The sequence below is a fragment of the Momordica charantia genome (genome assembly GCF_013281855.1).
Source record: "Momordica charantia cultivar OHB3-1 chromosome 7 unlocalized genomic scaffold, Mcharantia_2.0 BLBB01000007.1, whole genome shotgun sequence".
NCBI lineage: Eukaryota > Viridiplantae > Streptophyta > Magnoliopsida > Cucurbitales > Cucurbitaceae > Momordica > Momordica charantia.
In genome coordinates, this window is record NW_028275165.1 from 16502948 (window position 1) to 16527702 (window position 24755).

The 24755-nt window shown below is 34.6% G+C and overlaps 4 protein-coding genes across 5 annotated transcripts; 1 reads left to right on the plus strand and 3 right to left on the minus strand.

Annotated features, from left to right (window-relative positions):
- Positions 1-2044: 2044 nt before the first annotated feature.
- On the minus strand, positions 2045-8671 carry LOC111020889 (Nucleotidyltransferase family protein). The gene is made up of 6 exons (XM_022297691.2): positions 7284-8671; positions 6571-6927; positions 5970-6193; positions 5681-5744; positions 4565-4761; positions 2045-2457 (listed from the first exon to the last, which is right to left on the minus strand). The coding sequence occupies exons 1-6, from the start codon at positions 8460-8462 to the stop codon at positions 2247-2249; spliced, it is 2232 nt and encodes a 743-aa protein (XP_022153383.2). The 5' UTR covers positions 8463-8671; the 3' UTR covers positions 2045-2246.
- Positions 8672-11618: 2947 nt separating this feature from the next.
- Positions 11619-13827, minus strand: LOC111014988 (uncharacterized). The gene is made up of 4 exons (XM_022289878.2): positions 13370-13827; positions 12235-12384; positions 12076-12146; positions 11619-11867 (listed from the first exon to the last, which is right to left on the minus strand). The coding sequence occupies exons 1-4, from the start codon at positions 13686-13688 to the stop codon at positions 11667-11669; spliced, it is 741 nt and encodes a 246-aa protein (XP_022145570.1). The 5' UTR covers positions 13689-13827; the 3' UTR covers positions 11619-11666.
- Positions 13828-16377: 2550 nt separating this feature from the next.
- LOC148210455 (putative carboxylesterase 9) lies at positions 16378-17631 on the plus strand. Its single transcript, XM_088126376.1, has one exon. It carries the CDS (start codon positions 16542-16544, stop codon positions 17514-17516), a length of 975 nt encoding a protein of 324 aa, XP_087982502.1. The 5' UTR covers positions 16378-16541; the 3' UTR covers positions 17517-17631.
- Positions 17632-18853: 1222 nt separating this feature from the next.
- Positions 18854-21672, minus strand: LOC111020883 (Protein kinase superfamily protein). 2 transcript variants are annotated; one of them, XM_088126831.1, is made up of 2 exons: positions 19611-21672; positions 18854-19204 (listed from the first exon to the last, which is right to left on the minus strand). In XM_088126831.1, exons 1-2 carry the CDS (start codon positions 21515-21517, stop codon positions 19168-19170), a joined length of 1944 nt encoding a protein of 647 aa, XP_087982957.1. In that variant the 5' UTR covers positions 21518-21672; the 3' UTR covers positions 18854-19167. The 2 variants fall into 2 exon arrangements, with proteins under 2 accessions (XP_087982957.1, XP_022153370.2); XM_022297678.2 differs by having other exon boundaries at positions 18854-21672.
- Positions 21673-24755: the final 3083 nt, after the last annotated feature.

A 24755-nucleotide genomic window follows, 5' to 3' on the forward strand; every position in this document is an offset into this window, starting at 1 on the left:
TGATGTCAAAATCCAATTTGCTGATGTGGTCGTTTTCGTTGCGTGTGAGTAACCTTCGAAATAACGCTAGTTTGGTGCTTTGCCTAATGCACTCCGAAGCTTAAGTCGGTATTTAATTTTTGCATAGAGAGTGATTTTAGCGAAATAGATTTAATGGCAAATGATTTTGTGAAAGTAATTTTTATGCAATATAGTGACCAGCACAGGACTAGTCCAATATCTCATGATGGATGATACCATGAAGCCGAAGACCATTGCGAGTCATCCCACGGACTAAAAGTGATTTTGAATGATTAATGTTTGATTTCAAAAGGAATTTTTAGAATCACCAAATTAATAATATATATTTTAAAAATTAATTAACAACATTTATTAAGAGATTGTGATGAAAGAAAACATGATATATATATAGCTAAATAATTGATCTCATAGAAATTTTAGAGAGAAATAAACCTAGAGAAAGATAGGGACTAAAAATTTAGAGTGAGATTAGAACAATTCTAGAGAGAACGAACAACATTAGAGATTAAAAAAAAAAGTTAGAGAGGGATAAAAATTTTCGAAATGAAAAAAGACAAATTTTTCGAAATTTTAAGGTGAAAATAAATCGAAATAAAAAGACAATTTTGAAATTTTGAATAAATAATAACCATTTTAAAAACTAATTTCCTATTATTTTTATTTTATTATTATTATTATATATATATTTTTTATAAAAATCACTTATTGATCACAAATCACTTAAGAGTGATATTAGATTTTTCCAAAATCACTTATAAATCATGGTGAAACATCACTTCCAAACATATCCTTACGTAAATTAACAAAAAAAAAATAAAAAAGAAAAACTCAATTTTCCTTTAAAATTAAATAACTTAAACTCTTAGGTATAGTCGTTTAAAATTATCAACTTGAATGTAGCTCAGCTAGATAAAATATATATTTTCAACTAAAAAATTGGAGAGTTTAGTTGGAGAGTCGAATCCCGAAAGGAACAATATTTTGAAGTGATGGGTTCATGGTTTTTTTAACTCTTCTGTGGCCCTTTTCATTTTCTCCCTCTTCTTATCCATAGGGACACCAAAAGTCTACTAAAGAAGTCCTCTTAACTCTTATCAATGGATATGCCCCTTTGGGCATATGAGTCTATAAACTCTAAAGAAAATTGATCCCATTTATACAACTATATCATTTTGTTATCTTTCTTTTTTTAGAAGGAAAAAAAAACGATTTAATGTATTGAACAAGATTTTCAATGCATCAATTATAAAAGTACGATTAACTTATGGGACTAGTTGTTTAGTTTGTAAAGTCTAATCGTCAAATAAGCTTGTTTGCAGTCCAAAAAAATAGATCTCAACGAGGTCGGGAGTATCCCTTATTGGAGATGCAAGCATATAGTTCCATGTCAATTTGAATTGAGAAAAAATTTAAATATATAAATTAGAATGTCTCAATCGACATGATGATTTTTAGACACAACCATGTGGTAGATAACATGTACTATGGAGAGTCACGTTGTTACGACAATGGCTTTTTTTTCTTTTTTTTTTCCCGTCTAAGTGAAATAAATGAAATCTATTGTCTTCAGCTTATTCACATTTTCTAATTTAAGCAATAAACATAAATTTTTGGAAAAAGAAAACACTTTTTATCGCGCTTAAGGAATTTCAATCACTTTCTATTAAATAAATTATAAAGATGCTGTTGGGAGACAGTTTTAATTTAAGGGAAAAAAAAAAGTCTACTTTGTAGGAAAAGAAATGAACTATATTCATTTCCACTATTTAAATGAATTAATAAACAATAGAAACATATTTGTATTTCTAATTATTGTTCTCTACAAATTTTTAATAAAAATATGAAACAACAATTATTTTTTAATAAAAATTAGCAAGGAAACCAATTTGAAGAACCTCTTCTCCTTGACCAATACTTGCATATATTACGGGTGATGAGTGATGAGACATCTCTAGTTATTAACTAAGAACAATTTTCTAACATTACATTCGCAGTTGCAGAGAATTCTACAAAAAAATTCCAATGGCAGAAAGATTATGAACTGGAAATTGGAAAAACCCAAAATTCTAGATGATATACAGACCAGCAAAGATCTTTTTACAAAACCCCTAACGCACTTCAAACATAAATAAGAAAAAGCCAACAAAATAGCAAGCAATTTACAACCCTGATCAGCTATGAACATAATAATTGCATTTTAAATAACTCCCATAATAAAAGAGTAATTAACACGGGGCAAAGGGTTCGAAGAGCCTCTCGCAAGGGTTTGGATCGAACTGTAGAATTTCAGCAGCACGTTCAAACTCTTCTCTCAAAACTTTGATACTATACTTATCGACCACTCGACCGAGGTCGTGCGATGTCTCAAATGGATCCTCTATGCATATCAGATGACGATCGTTGCCGATCCTCCTAGTCCAATCTTTTGCTCTCTTGCTGCACATTGAGTTGACAAGTTTGGGTTATGATATTCACTGTAATTCTGTTGTCAAAGGGGATAAAATTTCTAGCACATTTATCATATAAAAGAAAGACAAAAAACAATGAAATTATAATAATATCTTAGGCATGACCGTATTGAGAATAAAGAAATCAATCTTTCCTTAATATGAATGAGGAAATACAAACGGAGGATAATGCAAAAATAAGGGAAAAAAAGAGAACTATGAGATTAGAAAGAGAGTTGTTCGAGTATAACATACGAAGCATAACTAGAAAACACCTTGATATGGTCATAGCCACCTAAAGAGAAGAATTAAACCTAGCTATAGAACACGCCTCCCGAGTACTCTCAACTTTCAAAATAATGAATCCCCCCATGGAGTTGGAGAATAAACTGTTACTAAACTGGAAAGTCTCAATACAACATAGATCAGGAAATTTCGGAAGAACGAAAATTTAAGTCGCCTAATTTAAGTCACATTTTTTGTTATATCTATTAGTATTTGGGTCACCATACTTGCATCTTAAATAATCTCACAGGAAGCCCGCCTAATCCTACTATATTTAGTTGCCAAGAAAACTCGTAGGATATTAAATTCTAATTAGGTGGTTATCATAGTTTGAACTCATTTTTTCTAAACCCTTTATTTTTCCATTGTAATTGCCCACTAATCCAATTCATGGTGGAAAGGGGACAGCAGTGGGCTTTTCTCGACAAAATCAGTCAGCATTCTCTCTGTTGATTAAACCCTCACAAAAACTGAAAGCTCCCGTGACCTCCTACGTATGGAATTTTATGGTCCCTAAGAAGGTGAAATTCTTCTTTGATCTGTTTTCCATAGAAGTTAATTCTTCTTTGATCTGTTTTCCATATAAGTTTAAACACGGCAGAGAGGCTACAAAGAAGATCTCCGTTCTGGTCTCTTTCTCCTTCGGTATGTGGGCTTTGTAACAACGCAGCGGAAACAATAGACCACCTTTTTCTTCACAGTTCTTTTGTTACTAAGGTTTGGGCATTTGTTCAGTCAGAGCTGGATCTTCAGCTTTGTCTCCCTAGGAGAATAGATGACTTATTTCTTAGAAAATTTTGGGGGAGCCTTGCTCAAAGGCAAAGCCTACGTTCTGTGGAATTACCTACGTTTTGTGGAATTGTGCGGTGAGGGCGACACTGTGGTTGATTTGGAAGAAAAGGAATAGGAGGCTTTTTGAAAACAAGATACCTATCGAGGAGATGTTTCGTATTAGTGTACAGCATGTTGCTTCTTGGTGGTCCTTATACCACAAAAAATTCTTTTGTAGGCTAATTTCGTAATTATAGCCTACAAATGATAGATAGGAATTGGAAGGCTGCCATTGTTTAGCTTTTGGGGATGGTCTTTTCAACCCTCTGCCCTTAAGTTGTCTCCTCTTTTGATAGATCAATGAATACTTTGTTTCTTATAAAAAAAGAAAAAAACTAATCCAATTCATGGTGGTTAGTTCAACCAAATCACAGCAACTAACAAAATTACGATTTGACGAAAACTCCATATTCTACAGGCATAAGAAGATTTTTCTACCTGGCAAAGCTCTGGCTGCACAACAGAAACTAGTTTGAACTCGTTTCCTCTCCACTAACTCTCTTATTAACGTTTTCCTTCACCTAACTAACACTCTCGTCTCTGTGTACTCTTCCTCTTACGAGTGAAACGAATGGGGGTAAAATACTGTGCCCATATCTATCTCTTACTCCCAGCATCATATTTTCAGAAGCGCAAAACTAAGAATCACCTGATAAAAGTTCGGGAACTTCAAGGTCGTAGGTTTAAGTTTGGTGATTGTCTAACAAAAATATGAGAATCTTACGAGTTTCCTGATAAGCAGTTTGCAATAGGCCCCAAACTCAAGCTATTTAAGAATACTGCAACAACTGCACCTCTCTTTTTCGCTTAAAAGATGTTGAAAGAATCATGCACGTCAACCTCTATAATATAGTCCAGCATTATGTAAAACCCGGAACAAAAAGACTATCCTCGGTATCCTCAAGGGTAACAAGAGTTTCATTGATTTTAAAAGTTCATCCATATAATCATATAAACAAATATTATATCATATATCTTACCTAATAATGCTTCCAGTACGAATTGATATGACCGCATTCGCATAATCATGACAATATGCCCAATAATGGAAGAATCTCCAGACGAGTTGAGCAATACTTTCCTTGTTCTCAGATCCAAAAGTTTTTAGCCTTTCAACTTGATCAAAGTAAGCACACTCAATATTATCAACAGTTTCATGAAAAGTAACCTTCATTTCCTGATCCAGAAGGAAGAAAAAAACGATATATGAATCACTAAATGAAAATCAAGCATAAGCTTATATGAAGCCAAACATCAAATGTGACACCTTCATTGGACATATACAAGAGCTAAACTGCCAATAACATCAGCCAAATCTATTATCAAGAATATAGCCCCCTTAAGCAGAACAACAAAACATATATAAGACTCTTGGACAGTAGAATAGAGTTAATTGAACAACTGAGCAACAATTGTTAAAACAAATAACAAATAACTGAAATAGAAAACAAAAGAAGCTCCTATGGTACACATCAACAGCTTAGGGCTTGTTTATTGAAATTGATCCAAAACAGCTTTCTTTTGTTGAACAAAAAAGTCTAAGAACATATTTGGATAACTGCTTTTTCTTATTTTCTTTTAGAATGTTTTCAAAGATGACCTTTTATTCAAGTTGCTCGTAGCTTCAAATTGATGGGTTTATGAACATTGATTTCAACCCACACAATAAGATTATCCTTAACAAATATTCATCACTCATCTGATCATAGTTCTTAAAAACACTTTCGAAAGGCAAAAACAGAATACCATTTTGCAAAGTAACATTCATGAGAGCTCTTTTTTATTTAGTGAGTGCAATAAGCACCAAACATGAAATTCGGCCACTATATGTTAAGAATTGTACTACTTCTGACATAAATAGGATGCTAACTCATGTTTTATTTTCATCTTTCTAGTTCCTTGCCTCTTTTCTCCCTAAATCATAAAGCTAGATGGCCAATTTTAACAGATATCTAAAAAGTTTATTGCTACAAAATAACTATATGTAGATTGTAGATCGACCACCCATGAGAAAGGAAGGTGATAAAAGAAAAAAAAGAAGGATTTAAAATGCAAGTCTAGACCATGAGCATAAATTAACAGATTTGAATACGAACCTGTAAACATGGTAGGATAGGAGGCTCTCGATTTTGTAAGAAATGGATGCACATCAAAACATACCTGAATTGATAATAGGCATATTAGCATATTCCCATCAAGATAACATGCGAAATTCTGAACACTTGACAACTTGGAAGTGTCCACAACTTTTGAAAATCAAAAGTAATAAATTGTTTATATCCTTGTCATACCGATCATTAATCTCTAATCCTGATAGCTTCATAAGAGTAATTAATTTAACATGGATCATAATGTAGCAGAATTCCATAAAGTTTGTCAACTTACGCATAGCTAGAAAGGGTTCCCTGGTACGTTTCATTTACTCCTCTTGACTTTGCCCAATGCTTCACAATAAAAGCCAACTGTGGTAATCTCATATCTATCTGTGCATAATCCCGGAGAAGTTTTGTATTTACAACAGCCAAAACATTGTTTATGCATATGTCACAGCATATTCCCGTCACCGGATCCTTAAGCTTTATAATAGGAACCCTTGCACGCGTCAGGGCCTAGAACCATAGCCAACTCGACGTCAAATAATAGAAATTTCTTTTTTGGATAAAAAACCAACATGAAAGAAAATACAAGGACATGTAAAATAATAGGAATTTAAAGGTTTTTTTTTTTTTTTTGTGCATGCTTGAATGTTGCTTGAGGTTGAATCAGACCATTATGTCTCCGTTTAATTATTATCTTACAAGCATACTATCCTTTTTCCTCACCTAAAAAAACAAATACACACACGGTTCGGAGGACAGAATGCAAGCTCATATGAAGTCGTGCAACTAAAAATATAACACACAATCATAAATTGACCTGACATCATTACTAAGATGCTACAACTTCAACCAAGTAAAAGATTCTGAATGGTAAATAATCTAAATACCTGCACATTCTGCAGATTAGCTGACTGCAGAATATCTGCCAACTTCAGTATGATCTCAGACTTGTCAATATCAGCATCCCTAAGCACAAGACACACGTCTATATCACTATTCGAAACGCCAAAGGAGTTTGCACATGATCCAAAAAGACAGAGGCGTGCACGAGGCCATTCTTTAACCACCAATTTCTCTAATGAGGTTATCAATTGCCTCTGTTTTTCTTTTTCTCCCTCAGGTGGTATCAGGGATTCATAAATCGCAATAAGAGGAACTGTCATCATATCTATGTCGCCACGGCATCTTATATGTCTTCTATAGATCCTATCCCTTTGCGTAAGTACTTGATTCCCCCTGCTATCCTGCATAGGAAGTTTCAAAATAAATTTTGTCTCCAATGTGATCATTTCTTGCTTTAATATTAATAGCGCCTTCATACAAACATTACATAGTAAATCTTCTCGCAAGTTGATATGGTATTCAAATGAATATTTAAAGAGATCGTAAGTACAATCAGCTAGAAAAATAGTAAGGTCTCTTGTTTCAAGAGGCATACAATCTCAATGTTAAGATGATAAGTTGCATGCCTTTTTCTATCAATAAACTTCAGTTTTAGTATCTTATCGATTCACACGTGAGATATTTTAATACCAATGTTTTCATACAACAAAAGCCATTGTCCAAAAATACAAGATAAATGAAGAGAGAAAGATTCAACCTTCTCACGACGAATATACTTGGCATCAATTTTCTCATCAGGTTCGTCCTCAAGCAACAAGGAACCAACCAGCTGTTCACTGATACTGTCATGTTCCTGGTTGTCATTAATGTTCCTTGAATCGACTTCCTTCCCCATCAAACCCCGCCCCGGATGGCTGTCTCGGGCCCTGCCTTCAACAATCTCAGCGTGCAAATTCAAAACACTTTCTTCAGTATCCAATGCTGATTGAAGATCACTCCTATGCCTGTGAGACCCCTCCCCATATTGACTTGAACGAGCTTTCTCTCTACTCAATCCACGCTCTAAATCTCTCCTTCTAATGTTCCCGGAATCCCAGTGCCCTCCCCCCTTTCCCGTGCTCAGAAATCCCGGTGGCTCTGTCACCTTTGCCGGAGGGCGGAAATTGTAGTTTTCATCCAACACACGTCCTCTATTTTGCTCTGGGGAATCATACTCTCCACGGCGAAAGGAATGAACATTGGCATTCGAATTAGAACTCCCATATGATTTGAAATTCGAATTGCCATGAGAATCCAATCCCTGATTTCTATTCAACCCATTAGCGATTGTCTCGCTAAACCCCACTTCGCGGTTCAAATCCTGCGCAGAGCTATTCCCATTCACCAAAACCCTCGGAAATTGACTAGGTGAAAAAGAGCCAAACTGAAGCTTATTCTCCAGTTGATTATGCTGCGAAAAGTTAAGCACAGCCCCATTCGCTCTCTCATGGTTTGCAGGAAACCCTAGCCTCTTAAAATCATCCCCACCCCCAAGAATCCCCTCAATTCGATCACCCGAACTCTGGGTCGCCGGGAATTGGGTTCCCCCAAACTGATTCCGGGGAAGAGGAAAAGGGTTCTGCCGAAAGTGTTGAAAACCCACGAAACTAGGAGCGGCGGGAGTAGATAGAGACTGGTGGGAGTTGGACCAAGGAGAAAGAGGAATAGGGTATAGAAGATCGGAGCCATTGGCAGGCCAGGGCGGCGGGAGGGAGCTCAGGGACGGACCCACCGCCGCAACGGCAGGATCAAGAGACGGAGGAGGGAGGGGATGAGGGTGGTTGAGATGCGATTGGCGATTTGGGGGTCGTTGGAGGAGGGAGAGGAGAAACTCGCCGCCGTTGGATGGGGGCGGAAGGGGAGAGTGTTGACCGTCGCCTCCAGCGTCGCCGGCCATTGACGGCGGGTCAGCGGAGGTCAGTGATGGGGATTTGGAAGAGAGAAGAGAGAAGAGTGGGTGAAGCCGAAGAAGAAGAAGAAGCTTTGTTTATATAAAAGAGGAAACTTCAAAAGCAGGAAGCTAAGAGGAATCCGCACAATGGAGGGAAATATCATAACATAAATCATCGAATACTCAAATTCAGATCAGATTTTGCTTTCCTTTTCTCTTCTGGTATGCTCTTGTGCATTTATACTCTCTCGAAATTAGGTCTTTTTTTCTTTCTTTATGTCTCTTTTTTATTTTCAATGAAAAATTAAATTTTTTTTTTCCAATATTAGGAGTAGGGATTCGAATTCACGACCTCTTAATCGAATACATGTGTTTTAACTTGATGAGCTAGGCTTAGATTAACAAGGTAAAATTAAGTCTTACGTAAGAGAAATAGGAATGACAAAAAAGAAATTTATATTGTTAATTTAAGTTTAAATGCTATTTTGATCTATGTACTTTTGACTTTTCTTCATTTTAATCCTCATACTAAAAAAAAAACGTTCATTTTGGCCTGGTCCTTGTTTATAAAATTTTAACATAAATTTTATACACAATGGAAATTATTTATTAAAAATTTATGACTACAGTGAAATGTCATATTAAAATAGACGTTTTGAAAATATAGAAACTAAAATGAATAAATGCTGAAAATAGAAAAACAAAGAGCGGATAGAATTAAAATAGAGGTTTTGAATAAAAATGAGGCATACATGATAATTTTTATATTCTTAGTCAATTAAAAATGAATTAACTAAATTGTATACTAGAATAATTTTTAATAAAGAGAAATGACTGTTAAATTTTTATTGGGACACGTTTTGACTTAAAAGACATGCTCCTCTACTTTCCGGTATAAGTGCAGCTATAAAAGTATTATCTAGACAGATAAATAAATTAAATAATGCTTAATTATCGTAAAATAGGCTCGTATTTTATCTTTTTTTTTTTAATAATGAAAAACAATTTTGAAAGGAAGAACTATTTGTATTAAAACCAAAAATTAAATAGAGTTACTTTTCGATTACTAACAATTATTTGGTTGATAATAAATTTTAATTTGTTTTATTACTGTTTTAGCAGCATATGGCGTTGAATGACAAAATTTTGGTCAATTAGTAAATGTCACGTGATTATTCTATCGTAAAATTACACGTGTCCTAAATTAGTTTTAAATTGATGAATCAAATTGTGTCACTTATCTGATGAAATCAACTAATTGGATCAAACTTATGTCGGGGTTCGGAGAGATCCAGAAGCATAGCATTTAGAGTAATCTACAATTAGACACGCTCACGAGCTATCGAATTAAAGTTCACATATGAGAGAATTAATTAGAGATTGTAACACTACATACATAAATACAAATACAAGTTCATTAATTCGAGTTTCTCTTCTTTGAATTTATCGTCGAACAGATGGTAATAATTTTTTTGTTTCAACCATTTATTTGACATTAAATTATAATGATTAATTAAAATAAAATCGCAACAACAACACAGATTAATATACTTTTTATAAATATTATTCAATTTTATTGTCATTTTATTTATGAATAGTGAATTATAATTTAACCACTTAATTGATTTTAGTAAATAATAGCTAATTAAAGGAAAATTGCTGAAATCACCCTGAACAGGAAGAACTTGATTAATCACCCCTCCCCCAACTAACTTACAAAACGAAATTGTTGTCCATTCTTGAATAATCAAACTCTCCAACTATAGAATTGTTATAATTTAATCTAATATTTTTTAATTTATTAAAGTTTGAAAACTATAATATTAACATAAACGTGAAAAAATATTTTAAACTCAATAACTACAACTTAATTGTAATATAGAGAAATTGATCAATTTTTTTGCGAGTTGTTGGATATCAAATGTCAAGTAGAATTCGAATATTATGTCTACATGTATTAATAAGACAGTAATTTAATGATATATCAAAGTTTTGTCGAATGATGTAATTTAGAACTTTTCACCTCTTAAGGTTAAAATTTAGAATTTCAAACGATGAATGGACAAAATTGAAAATTATCTTAGAAAGATTCTGGAGCATTTTATGTATTTAGCCTAAAAATATTAAAGAGACGTTCGATTTACGGATTAGATTTGAACTCGATCATTAACCGTTTAAACATGTCAAATTTACAAACTCAAAAACTTTCAAACATCATGCTACAAAATCAAAAGTTTTTTTTTAGTAATATATATATATATAGGGGTGGAGATTTGAACTCACGATTTTTTGGTCCGAGATAAGTGCTTAATTCCTATAGACTCATCTCATAAAGTTTAGAATTAACTCATTTTAAGATTCACCAATTAAGAGAGTATAATAGAAAAAATGTTATAATGCAAGGATAACGTTGAAAAAATGTTACTAATTAAATATTTAGTTCAATCTAAAATAATATTAATTAATTTTTTAACATTTATGTTATAAATTTTGTATAATTTTTATATTTTACATGTTTTAATTTTAATAAAAATAAAATGGGTTTATAACATGAAATAATATATTTATCCAAATTTTTATATTTCTTTAATATAGTTACGCATTTTGAAATTTGAAAAGATCACAATTCCACTCCTTGAATTACATAATCTGAAAATAATTTTAAAAAACAAATATGCCAAGACGGAATTAGAGAAACAGAATGTTAATTGACAACCAAACAGGTCCTAAATTTTAAAGTGTCTAATAGTAGGTCCTAAACTTAAAAAATATATATATATTTAGTAGATCCCTAAAGTTCGATTTTTATATTGGAAAAGGGCAATAGGTCTTTTAACCTATTGGACATGTTTAAAAATTTAAAAACATGTTAAGCACAAAATTGAAAAGTAAGTAACATATTAAACACAAAATTGGTAGTCCATGAGCTATCAATTTCGTGTCTAATAGCAGTCTATGGCTTTTAAAATATATCTAACGAGTTAGAAAACTACTGGACACAATATTGATAGTTCCTGACCAGATATTTTTAAAAGTTTAAGAGCCTACCGACACAACATTGAAAGTTCAAGAACCTATTATAATACTTCTAACCTACCGAACATCAATCCTAACTAGGATTAATATGTATATTTCGACTTTTAATCTCGAGGCTTTTGAATATCTAGAGAAAAAAGAATAAGAATCAATATCAAAATTGTTGAAAACATGTCACACTTGAGGAAAATACATCAAGTGGTGAATATTCAATCCAAAAGGGATACAGATTATATTACGAGAATCAGTGGACTTGCATAACCATACCCCTCCTGGCTTATCTGCTAAATCATAGAAAAATGAGGTGGGATGAAGAGTGAATTCGAATTTAGTTTCGACTCCTCTTTCAGGAGCTATGATTAAGCATTGTCCTCCCTGCACAACATTACCCGACAACTCTTTTACGATAAACATGATTTTTCAGAGCATGTTTGAGAGTGATTTTGAACATGGCTATAATCATATCACTTCCATTTTAAAATAGAATGTTTGTCAATGATTCATAAACGACGAGTTTTTTGAAGTATACAAGTAGACGAAGAACACTACTTTCAAAGCTAGAAATTTGCTTAATGAATAATACCTCTTTGGTGAGAATAATCTCCTCGTTTGCAACAGAGAACTTGACTTGAGAATCCGTTAAAGTAGCACAAACTGCAACAGATGACAAGTTTTTGAGAACATATGCATCACTTTCTTTCAAGTAAATGTGAAAGAGGGAAAAAAGAAAGAGTTGCATTACTTCTATGATTGAAGTATGCAGATAGCTTTGTTACAATGCTTCTGAATTCATCTGAGCCAATTGAAACACAATTTCCATAGTCAATTTCGCCTACGTCCTCCTCTTCTGAAGGAGACAAATCCAATTCACGACGCCCTCGAGGCAGATTCCCTAGAAGTATCAGAATGAAAGTTCTAAAGCAAGCAAGATTAAGGTATCCTAAAGCGATTTGTTCTTATTGATTCCATCCATCAATGGTGCTCTGTTTACAGCAAACGAATAACAAACTGTGTTCTTGAAACAAAAAGAAACAAAAGCTGCAGAAATTTAGTATCATACATGTTCATAAAGAAATTCTCAGAATATATGAAAGAATCAATCAAAATTACAGAGCAGTGGATTTGGTTAGATTACATGCATCTAATAGGTCCCTAAACTTAAAATTTGTCAAACAATTTCGTGTTTAATAGGTCCTTAACTTTAGTTAAAAGTATCTAATAGTCTCTAAAATTTTCAATCTCGTAGGTAAAAAAGTCTATGATTTTTCTTTAAATGCCTACATACAATTGAAATATTAAGTATCTATTAGAATTTGAAACCTTATAAGTTAACCGAAAGAATTTGAAAAAATCCCAACCCAGAAAGACAAAAGTGAAAGAAATGTCATTTTAGATTTTCGATGCCTGAAGAAACAAACAAGGGCTTCTCGATTGAAGACAACAATGGTGCTCTGTTCACAGCAACTAAGTAATAACCTAGTGTTGATGAAACCAAAAAAAGAAACAAGATTCTGATATATTGAGAACAAAATGAAAGCCACAAAAATCAGTATCAAACATGTTCATAAAGACATTCTCAGAATATACGAACGAATCAATCTGAAGAAATGACGAAATATTCTTCAATTAGAATCAAGATTCATTAATTCGAAACAGAGTATAAAATGCATTAAACAAACTTGACTTCTGAGTATCAAAAACACACATCCCCCAAGAAACAACGAAAAACCCTTAAACTACAATCAAGATTCACTCATTGTGAAGACAGAGAAACAGAGCAGACAAGGAATTCAAACTCGAATTCCCAGAACACAAAAAAGAATCAACCCAACAATTCAATAAGAATAATCATTCAAAATATTGGGCATGATACTCACTTGAATTCTCGAATCGAAGGAGCAGGCGATTCTGATTTTCGAGAAGATGGAAGGTCATTGCAGGATAGAGCCTGCCATCCATCAAAATAGAGTGCAAGGAGTCGAGGCAAATTCTGGAAGTGTGATTCCCATCCACGGCAAAGGAGGTGAAGAATTCAGGCGACATTTGCAGCGCCGCGATGAAGGGAGGGGAAATTTGGGAGACAATTATGCAGAACTTGGTGGGCGAGAATTTGACGTCGGCCCGTGTAGCGATTCGAGTGAGAGAGCAGATTGCGTCGAAAAGAGGAGCGATTGGCTGAAGCCTGATCAGGAACATGGCGGTCGCAAGCTCAACTGGTAATGCCAAAAATGGCGGGCAAACCAAAGACAACACTCAACGAGAAAGAAGAACAAGGGCCAAGTTTTGGATTTAGGGTTTCTAATTTTTTTTCTCATTTTCCTTTCAAAACTTTCTAAATCTCTTTCCCACTCCTCCTTTTCCACTACCACTAGTTTTTTTTTTGTTTTTTTTTAATTTTCGTAATTGTCCGAGTCAGTTACGCATATCTTGACTAATCTCACAGGACAACATGCACTATCGCTAATAAACAACTATTTTTCTTGATTTAGTTCTGATGTGTTAGAAAATTTTTATAAGGTTATTTCGTAAATTATCATTACATAACATATCATGCCACTTGAAATGATATTTTTGATAGACAACTATTTTTTAACCAATATTTTATAGAAGAACCTAATTTTAATTTTTTTTAATGAAAATACTTAGGTCCTAATTGTTGTCCTCGCCCTATTTGAATGGTTTACAATTAAGAAATGTAAAAATAGAGAATTCTTTATTAAAAAACACCAATCTTGACCTAAATATTTTGTATTTTGTAAATATAAAAAGTAAAATTGAAAATTTTTAAAAATTGAGGACCAAATTGAGATTTGAATAAGACGATTAGATATCATCTTGTACCTTTAGTTTATAGAATCAATAACAAATTTACCATATATCAAAAATTAAAAGGTTTTATGTCTGAAAAAAAGAATCTTAAAAATTATAATGCAATTTAATTTTATAAAATAAACAAACTACTTCTGAAAAATGATGGAATATTAATATGTGAATTCAAACCACAAAAGAAAAGCGAGTGAAATTTTGGGGTATGCAAAGAATCTGACGATTTAGAAAATTTGGTCAACTCAATTTAAATTTAGAAAATTTATTAGATTGGATTCTATTTTTGTTTGAGTTCGTTTAATTAGTTCAAATAAATAATATATATTGTAACAAAAAGTTCAAAACATTTTTTTACAATCTAATAATTAACTGATATTTTACCCAGTTGAGTTGATTCAGAGATCTTTCGGAATTAGTTTGAGTTCAACGATATTACAAAAGTTCATAGAGGTGTATCCGTATTTGGAGGAGTAGGTGAACGTCCACGAAGGAAATGATCTACATGAAAATGAAAGAATCCGAAGTAATTAATGAAGAAAATATTGCAGAATCAAAACTAGCTCTAGTCTACATGAATTAACTAATGGGTGCTCATATGAGAGTCGGTTTAACTGCCCTAACTGTGACAAAATATTTTCGAGAAGTTAATATCAATTGAGCAATTCAAATTTTTAATTAAAAAAAAACAAAATGTTTAAATACTTTTTACTTTATGTATTTTCAAAAGCATCTATTTTTTTGTTTGCATACTTTTAATTTTTATTCATAAATAAATGATTCAAATAATTTAAGTCAATTCCACCTAAATATTTCATACTTCTATAAAAATTGGTTCAATTATCTAGCAAAGGTGATTTGAAAGTTTGAACTATTCAGATTCATTTGAATAATTGATCGGTTATAGGCAACAAGAGAATCAAAGTTACCTATTAAAAAAACTTATAATGTCATGACCCTTATTTTCCCTTCTTTTCAGGAAAATAAGTAGGATCGAAGATTTTAACTCATGACTTATTGATCAGAAAAAAGTGCGTCAATTACCGTTGAGTTAAGGTTATATTAAGATGTCCACGTTTATATTCTAATCTCTAATATTTTAAATTTTTTTCAATTTAGTTATTATTGTTTGAAGAGCTTTTGTTAGTCATTTCATGTTTTTATATTGTTCAATTATACCTTTTTATGTTGGTCAATGTTAAAATCGGTCTATATAAACTTACGTAATGTGATACTTTTGTAATCTAGCAAAAACGTTGGGAATAATTGGGCCACCTAAGGGATAAAGGATCTCATTCCTCTCCAAAATTTATAAGAAATTTTAATAGTATAATTTCTAATGTTCGAAGGGAACTTGTTAGACACTTTTCTAAAGTTCATGTTAGATATCCAATAAATGAATTAAATTTTTCTAGTGGTGGTTTATTCATCTTTAAGATGGTATCAGAGCAGGAAGGTTTCTCTCCATTTTATATTGATACCCGTATTAGATGCAAAATTGAAAAGTAAATGAGCTTGTTTTTTTTTTTTAAAATATATCGAATAGATCATAGAACTATAAAATTGAAAGTTAGAGACCAACCAGATACTTATTAGACACAATATTAAAAGTTCGAAAATTATTAATAAAGACTTTAAAATACATATATTTATTAGGACACAACATTGAAATTTTATAAATGAGTACTTATTAGACACAACATTGAAAGCTTACGATTAATTAGACATTTTTAAAAGTTTAAGTACCTACTAAACATAACATTGAAAATTCAATAACTTATTAGACACTTTAAAATTCACAATATTAAAATCTTACGAACTTAGTCTAAGCACCTATTAGTAACCTCACTCAAAGTTCGAGAACTTATACTTTAAGCACCTATTAGTAACCTCACTCAAAGTTCGAGAACTTATACTTTAAAGTTCTAAGTATACCTATTTGACACAATAGTAAAACTTTGGTATAAAAATTACACTAATTTAATCGAAGATATATTCATATAAACTTGCTAATAATGGAGGCTTTCACACCACACAAAGCATAACAAAACAAAACAAAACCAACCAAATAAGCTTAAATTTCAATGGCCAAAAATCCTCCCTTCCATTTCCGTTTCTTGTGCTCCCTTAAACCTAATTTTCAACTTCTTTCCCCTCCAAGCTTTTCACCCTCATCCATGGCCGCCTCCACCAAAATTCCTCCATTGTTTTTCCTTCAACTCCACCATGCGGCGCTCCCACACCATGTCCAAATTCAACCCGTTTCACCACCTCAACATTTCCCTCAACCCCGACGGCTCCCTCTCCCGCCTCCGCCAGCTCCCCACCGTCTCCGCCACCCCGGACCCGGCCGCCGGCGACCCAGTTGCCTCTAAAGACGTCCCCCTCAACGCCGCCGCCAACACCTGGCTCCGCATTTTCCGACCAACCACGATTCCGGCCAACGACGGTGTCGTCGCCAGACTTCCGATCGTGATTTACTTTCACCACGGCGGGTGGGTCCTCCTCACCGCCGCCGACGCCGCCATCCACCGCAACTGCGCCGACATCACCAGCGAGCTCCCGGCGATCACCGTCTCCGTCAACTACCGCCTCGCCCCGGAGAGCCGTCTCCCGGCGCAGTACGACGACGCGGCAGAGGCGCTGCGGTGGGTGAAGACCCAGATGGTGGAATCCGGAGGGGAGAAGTGGATTAGGGACTACGGCGATTTCTCCCGGTGTTACCTCTACGGCGTCGGCTGCGGCGGCAACGTCGTCTTCTTCGCCGGACTGAAGCTGCCGGATCTGAAACTGGAGCCGATGAAGATCGCCGGGATCGTGATGAACCAGCCGATGTTCGGCGGGGTTCAGAGGACGGAGTCGGAGCTCCGATTCGCGACGGACCAGCTGCTGCCGTTGCCGGTGCTGGACCTGATGTGGGACCTGGCGCTGCCGAAGGGGACGGATCAGGACCACCGGTACTGCAATCCGATGGTGGGGGGCCCGCACAAGGAGACGATCGGACTGCTGGGACGGTGCCTGGTGATCGGGTTCGGCGGCGACCCGATGGTTGACCGGCAGCAGGAATTCGTCAAAATGTTGACCGCGGGTGGGGCCCAGGTGATGGCGTGGTTCGATGACATGGGATTCCACAACGTTGACCTCGTTGACGATCGCCGAGCGGCCGCGGTTTTGAGTCTAGTTAAGGAATTTATTATTTGATTTTTCTTTTTTCTTTTTAATTATCTTAATTATTTATTGGATTTTATTATTCGTAAATTTAATGGGAATTTTCAGATAATTAAAAAGAAGAAAGAAAATTAGGTCTTGCCGCTAAGTAGTAGTTGTTTGCAATTTTTTAGGCTAAATGTAACAAATTGTAACTAATTTGTAGGTTGTTGATCTTACAAAATTTTCAATTTTACTCAAAATTCTCAATTACATCCTAAAAAATTGGTTAAAAATGTCAATGCAAATTAAAAAAAAAAGAATAGCTTATTCCTCCATCTCTTATATGGATTTCATAATTATAGGAATTGGTTCTATAAATGAGACCGAGATTCAATGGAGCTATTTTACAAATAATCTCTCATTGATTTATTGATGTTGTGCTTTTTTCTTGGCGGGAACAAGTTATGATAGAATACGTCTTGTTTATTTCGATGAAATGGACGGAGACTTTCAGTATCTTATTGATGGCTTCTCTTGCATTGTTGGGCATGAACGATTTTGTTGTAGAATTAATAGTCTTTTTTGGAATAATTACCATCCACTAATAACCGATGCTACATCCATTCAAGGTCATCAGGTATCGAATTTGGATTCTGAATCTTTGGGCATGGGCATTATAAAATTGGTTAACAAAAAGCTTATTCTCAACTTAGAATTTGTTTTGGTTGATAAAAGGTATTAATGAAGAAACCTGTAGAGGTGTTTTTATATGGTTGAAAATTGAAATATAAAAGACATGGAATCTTGGGGACATTTAATGAGCTGAAGATGGAACTAACTCAGGCTTTTAAATTATAACCATAAATAAAAGCTATTTATTGGCCTGCTTCACCGCAACCCTACCATCTACTTTTTGCTGCAATTACAAATCTACCCCTCTTTCTCTCTCTCAATTTTTGAGACGTAAATCTCCAACATAACTCAAATAAGACATATATCCCAATTAAAAGATTAAAAGTTCGAATCTCTAACATTTTAATGAGAGTTTTAAATAACGATCCTATAACATTGCTTGTCAAAAAGAAAAAAATGATATAAAAGTTTCGTGGTTGAACTTTTAAGTTTAAATTAAGAGGTCTATTAGACACAAATTTAAAAGTTTATAGACCTATAATGGACAAATTCATATACTTAAACTTTTTTTTTTTTAATAAATGGGAGTCGGAGCTTTGCTCTACTGTACCCAGAAGCACCCACACCCACCCTCGCCCCAAGGTTCGTTTTTTATGTTAAGTTTACCGAAAGATTCGAACCTGGGACCTCTAAGCCAATATAACCAAGAGATTCCAAAAGATATCTTAAAAGCTCATGTAAGCATAGTTAGTAAATGGGATTAAATACGAGTACAAATCAACTAATGTAACATTATAGAGTTTTGATCAGCTCCAAACCAATAGTGATTTTGATGACACATTTACTATAAGGTCATGGACTTATTAATATCCATCTCAAATAAATAACATCATCACTCTCGTACAGTTAAATGCATCTAATAAAAATTCTTCTCAAAGGTTCTCCCTTGATGTGGGGGCACCCCCACAATCCAGAGGGTACCCTACAGAACCCAGAAGCATATGATTCAATGGGTCAGAATTTTTACACATTTGGTAGACCCAATGGACCTTCCCCACCACTTTCACTTTCACTTTCTTGCTGAAAAGGCTGTACTGAAACTCATGCTAGTTTATAAGCACAGAGAGAAAAAGGGCAAAAAAATGTCAACTTTTAAAGTAAAGAATAGTCAGTGATGGCATGATTTGAGGGTGAGGACAGTGTGAAGAAGTTTGTAGGCTAAGGAAAAGCTTTCGCCTTTGTGCTTATATCATATTCTTCACTTTAACCCACTTGTGGTTGTGGGGAGCTTTTTGAAAAAATCATCGCCATCAACCATAATCATGGGAAAGGAGAAAAAGGGAATAACCAACGCCATTTGCTTTTGAAATTATTGAAGGAAACCGCTACAATATGCCCGATGTAGATTCGAAATGTAACAGTGTAGGCTACATTGTTACGGTCTCTTCTGATCATTTCAAGAGTTTATACTTTGAATCAAAAATGGTGAAAAAACATCTAGTTTTGACTCACCTTGTGGCCTTCCTCTGAGACTTGAAAAGGAAGTTTGACGGGGGCGATGGGGAAAACTCGAATGGAAGATGCGGTGGCTCGGCCTCGCCTGAAAAAACGGCCACAATCTCCTTCATTGTGGGGCGTTTGGATGGTGATCTCTGCAAACACAGCAATGCAATCGTGATACAAAGGAATGCCTGTTCCTTATCCAAGGAATGAATGGATGGATCAACAAGATCCAAGAGCTTCCCATTGCGGGCGAGTTGTCGAGCCCACGAGATCAAGTTCGCCCTCTCGAACTCCGACATTGGCGATGCCATTACCTGCAATGGTCGCCGCCCCGACACTAGAACTAATAATAGCACACCAAAGCTGTAGACATCACATTTCTCAGATATTTGCCCGCCTCCGCCGTACTCGGGGGCGATATAACAAACAGTTCCTCTCATACTAGGGGTGCTGCTGATGCCACCACTCTTGGGGATGTCACTGGTTACTCCATCTAGGCTGTTTCTTCTTCCATTTCTAAGATCACCACTCAATCCATCCAACCACCGATCAATACTTCCTCTACTGTTCTTATTGATGTTCTTCTTCTTCTTCTTCTTCTTCTTCTTCTTCCTCTCTATTACCGAATCTTCATCCCTCTGCCACCATAACTCTCTGCAACTACTGGAACTGAGCTCCTTCTTCTTCTTTGCAAGTTCCTCACAGAACTCCTCCTTCCACCACTCCGTTGGCTTCTTCCTGTTCTTCTCTTTCTTCCTCATTCTACCTTCATCTAGGGAGGCCCACCATTCCAATCTCCTCTTCTGCTTCTTCTGCTTCACGTTCCCACTTGAAGAAGCAATGCAGCTTTCAGATTCAACCCATTCGCTTTTGGGTCTCTCTTTTTTTATCTCATTTCCAATCCATTCCATCACATAATCCTTAACTCTCCCAGATTCAGAAACATCAATGGCGGATTCCTGTTTCCACCACCAATCCCTCCCGGACCCACCCTTCTTCCTCTCCTTCCCACTCTCAACACTAATCCTATCGAAATTCCCCTCCGACAACGGCGAATCCAGAACCGTCACCACGCAGCTATCCGGCAGCCGATCCACGGCGGCATTGTTCTCCTCAAACCCAGAAGTCAATACGCTCTCTGTTTCCTCCAAAATCGACCCGTTATCGCCGACGACTCTGCCACCGTCGTCTCCGCCGCGATCTTCCTCTTCCGATTTGAGCCTCGCGAGGCCGAAATCCCCAATTTTAGCGGAGAAATCGGAATCGAGCAGAATGTTACTGGGCTTAATATCGCCGTGGATCACAGGGGGGTTACAGAAATGGTGAAGATACTGTAAAGCAGAAGCGACATTAATGGAAATTTCGAACCTCTTTCGCCAGGGCATGAGCTCAGGGCATTTCCGGTCGAACAGGGCATCCTGTAAACTCCGATTGGGCATAAGCTCGTAGACCAAAATCAATCGACGGCGGCGGCGGTCGGAGGAGTGGCCGAGGAGGGAGACGATGTTAGGGTTCCGGAGGAGGGCGGCGATTGAGAGCTCATTGTGGAACTCGCGCTCGCCCTGGAGGGAGCCAGGGGAGTCCATGATTTTGACGGCGACGGAGAGGCCGGAGGGGAGGAGGGCCTTGTAGACGGAGCCGAAGCCGCCGTGGCCAAGGCGGTTGGAGGGGGAAAACGACGCCGTGGCGCGGCGGATGAGGGAGTAGGAGAATCGGCGGTGGGGGTTTTCTTGGTGGGTTTCGGAGGGGGCGGTCCGGTTGCGAGAAAGTTTCCGGTAGATAAGGAAAATGGTTATGAGGAGAATGAAGAGCGATCCGGTCAAGGATGCGGCCAAGATGACAAAAAGACGGCTTGGCCGGTGGAGGTGGTGGTGGTCGCCGGCGGTTAGCGGCGGAGGGGCGGCGAGAGATGGCATGATTCTGTAAATGGTGAAGGAATGGAGGGTATTTTATGAGACTGGAAATTTCATTCTCATGGAGAAGACTGAACTCTGACAGAAGCCAAGCTGAAGGAGAAGGAGAAAAAGAAGGAGAAGAAGATGAAGAATTTTTTCTCTCTCTCTCTCAAACTGTAAATATTTTTTTTTTTAAATAAACAATAAAAAATAGTTTAAATTAAATTAAAATTTTTGTTTTTGGTTGGATTTCTATTTGGTCCTCCTAATTTTGAAAATATCGATTTGGCCCATAGATTTGGTTAAATCTAACAAAGTAATCTCTCTAGCATGTTTTAAAAAATTATCACGCATCCCAAGCAAATGTATCATACTGAGAGAATTATAAGACCGAATCGTGATTCAAATGAAATCAAAATGAAAATGTTTTTTTTTCAAATTATTTACTATAAATTCCCTGGAATCAATAAAATATTATCGGAATTTAAAATAAAAGTCACATATATAACAATTATTAAAATAAATTTTTTATTTCTAACTTATTTTAAATACATTTATTAAATATATTATTTTAAATTAAAATAATTATAAATGTTATTTATTTTAATAATGGTAGGTATTTTTTTTATCCTAACAATTTACAATATATCAACAAAATAATAAATATTTAACTCAAAACTATATCAACTAAATAATTTAATATTAACAAATGATTAATGATTAGAGTAAAGATGCGCATAGCTTAAGGTATTCATTACTATTTCAAAATTCCAACGATTTTTCACTATTGAAATTGTTGAACTAAAATAAAGATGTTAAAATAACAGACATAATCAACGGTTTAACAAATTCATAGAGATCAAATAAAAAATTTTAAAATTTTAGGAATGAATTACAAACAATAAAATAGTAATTTAAAATTTAAAAAGTCAAAATATTATTTTTTGCAATCAACTTTTAAAAAGTAGTTATTATTCTATACTCCCCCAACAAAGTTTATCTTATTTTCAACAATATTTTAATATAGATACTCGAAAGTCATCTTTTATTCATTTGTTAAAAAAAGATCGAAATGATAGTTTTTTGAAAAAATTGAATGGTTAAAATAGATAATTTAAAAATTGATTGGAACTAAAAATAGATTTGAGATTAATTAACCAATTAGATTAGGAACGGTCACGAGAACGTTGTCATTATCAGATGGTGACAGTCGAATGGCCTTTGATATTATGGGAGACGTGTCCGCCTCTTAATTGGTTGGTTTTTACTGTTCCGTAACCCGCATGTGAAGGGAATACGTGAGAAGCAGTTTAAGGGAGGCGGTGTAAGACAAGCGCGGCTCTTGTGCGCGTGGGATTGACTTGTTATTCCCTAAACCAAGTACTCAACGAATCTACGTTGGTGGGATCTACGTGACTGAATTCGGGTTCTCTCCCCACGCGCGACCTGTGTCGCGCGTACAAATAAAATTATTATTATTTTTTTTTTTTCCTTTTGCTGGAATTTGGAAATTTTCAAACCTTGTCGATTTTCCAATGGTTATTATATTATCGAGAGATTTTCTGGGGGAAGTGGGAACATACCCTTCAATTGCAATCTAAGCCTGCAAAAAAATATATATATATATGTATATATTTTCCCTTCTTTTCTTATCCATTTATTTTACTTTGTCTAGATAGTCTCTGTACTTGCCACGTGGATCATTCATCCCGAAACATATCTAGGTCTATACTCAGTCATTTGAATGGTAAATTGGAATTGGCAGAATTATCCACTGTCAAATTGAAAGATAGTCCAGCTCAACCTCAACTTGAAAATGAGTATACTTTCGACAAGAATTTTGCTGACACCGTCCTATGGAAGGTGGATGATGCCAACAAAAAATATGCCGACACTAGATACAAGTGTCAAAGTGGAAGGGTTGCACTCCCAATATTCCACTATAAAAAAAGTGAAATTCCTCCTTTTAAAGATACACAATCTTTAAACAAAATCTTCTAAGTTCGACTTGACGGTAACTCGAACTTGTTTGTTGATGTAGCATCTCTTCCAAATTCTTGCATCAACAATAGTAAATGTATCTATAATACTCATCCAAATTTCACTCTAATTAGATCATAACTACCTTTTAATATACACTTAAATAAAGGAAAATTCAATTATTATTAATGACAACTTTATTTTTAAATTATAAAAACTTGTAAAATTCAAGTCCCTTTTTTTTTCTAGATCAAGAGAAAAATTTTTATCGTTTCCTAAAAAATCTTTTGAAAAAAAACGGGTCTTTCTTCCCCTCTCTAACGCAATACATTCTAAAAAATCATTAAAATATGCAAACTTCAATTATTTAAACCATCTTTAAAAATATCGTGAGTTGAAATTTCCATTTCTACTTACTGTACTACAAAAATCATGATATTTTCTTTAAGAGAAAAATAGATTGTTCTCTCTTATTTAACTAAAATTTTAATAGATAAGTGAAGTATGATATGTTCGTATTTGTATTGTATCTCCATGTTTGTAAACTATTATTAATTATATGTTGGTCAATGTCTTGGTTTATATTCTTTCAACTTTTATTCATTTTAGTTTTTTTTAGTTTTGAAATATTCATTTTAATCTCTATAATTTTAAAAATTTATTATTTGATATCTTGAATTTTTATTTTTATCTCATTTATTTTGATCAAAATTTCAGCACGATCCTTTACTGATTAAATTTCTTGACATAGAAAAATAAATTTATATTAAAAGATTCCATTTGATATAAAATTTATGTTAAAATTTTGTAAATAAAGACCAACTTGTAATCTTTCAAATGTAGATAGACTAAAAAAACTTCTTAAGCTAACTCAACTATCCATCTTATATTATTATTTTCAATCATTTCTTTGCTAATTTGTTAAACAATTGGTTAGTTGAAGTGATATAATTATAAAATTGATTTTAGAACCTATAGTCTAATTCGAAGAATAATAATCATTCTCTTACAATTTTATCTTCGTTTTTAAAATTTATGTTATTTATATTAAACATGATTAAATCATCAACAAACTAAAAAACTTAAGCTGATACATTGTGATAAATTTAACCATTTATAAGATATCTAACAATTTCCTTATTCTTTTTCGTTTATTTTCTAATCTCCTTCAAAAATAATTCTCGAAACCATAACCAAACTTTCAAAAACTAAAATCAAGTAGTCTCTAAAAACATGGTTATATTGTTATCTTTATTTTTTTTTTTAATTTCTACATTTC

Coding starts and splice junctions, on each gene's coding strand:
- LOC111014988 (XM_022289878.2), bottom strand. CDS start 13,688: ATGTTCCTGATCAGGCTTCAGCCAATCGCTCCTCTTTTCGACGCAATC. Junction 12,385..13,369: donor CCTTCGATTCGAGAATTCAA/GTGAGTATCATG, acceptor TGATACTTCTAG/GGAATCTGCCTCGAGGGCGT. Junction 11,868..12,075: donor AGATTATTCTCACCAAAGAG/GTATTATTCATT, acceptor AATGTTGTGCAG/GGAGGACAATGCTTAATCAT.
- LOC148210455 (XM_088126376.1), top strand. CDS start 16,542: ATGCGGCGCTCCCACACCATGTCCAAATTCAACCCGTTTCACCACCTC.
- LOC111020883 (XM_088126831.1), bottom strand. CDS start 21,517: ATGCCATCTCTCGCCGCCCCTCCGCCGCTAACCGCCGGCGACCACCAC. Junction 19,205..19,610: donor TCTCAGAGGAAGGCCACAAG/GTGAGTCAAAAC, acceptor CTTATAAACTAG/CATGAGTTTCAGTACAGCCT.
- LOC111020889 (XM_022297691.2), bottom strand. CDS start 8,462: ATGGCCGGCGACGCTGGAGGCGACGGTCAACACTCTCCCCTTCCGCCC. Junction 6,928..7,283: donor AGTATATTCGTCGTGAGAAG/GTTGAATCTTTC, acceptor CTTCCTATGCAG/GATAGCAGGGGGAATCAAGT. Junction 5,745..5,969: donor GGAACCCTTTCTAGCTATGC/GTAAGTTGACAA, acceptor TTATCAATTCAG/GTATGTTTTGATGTGCATCC.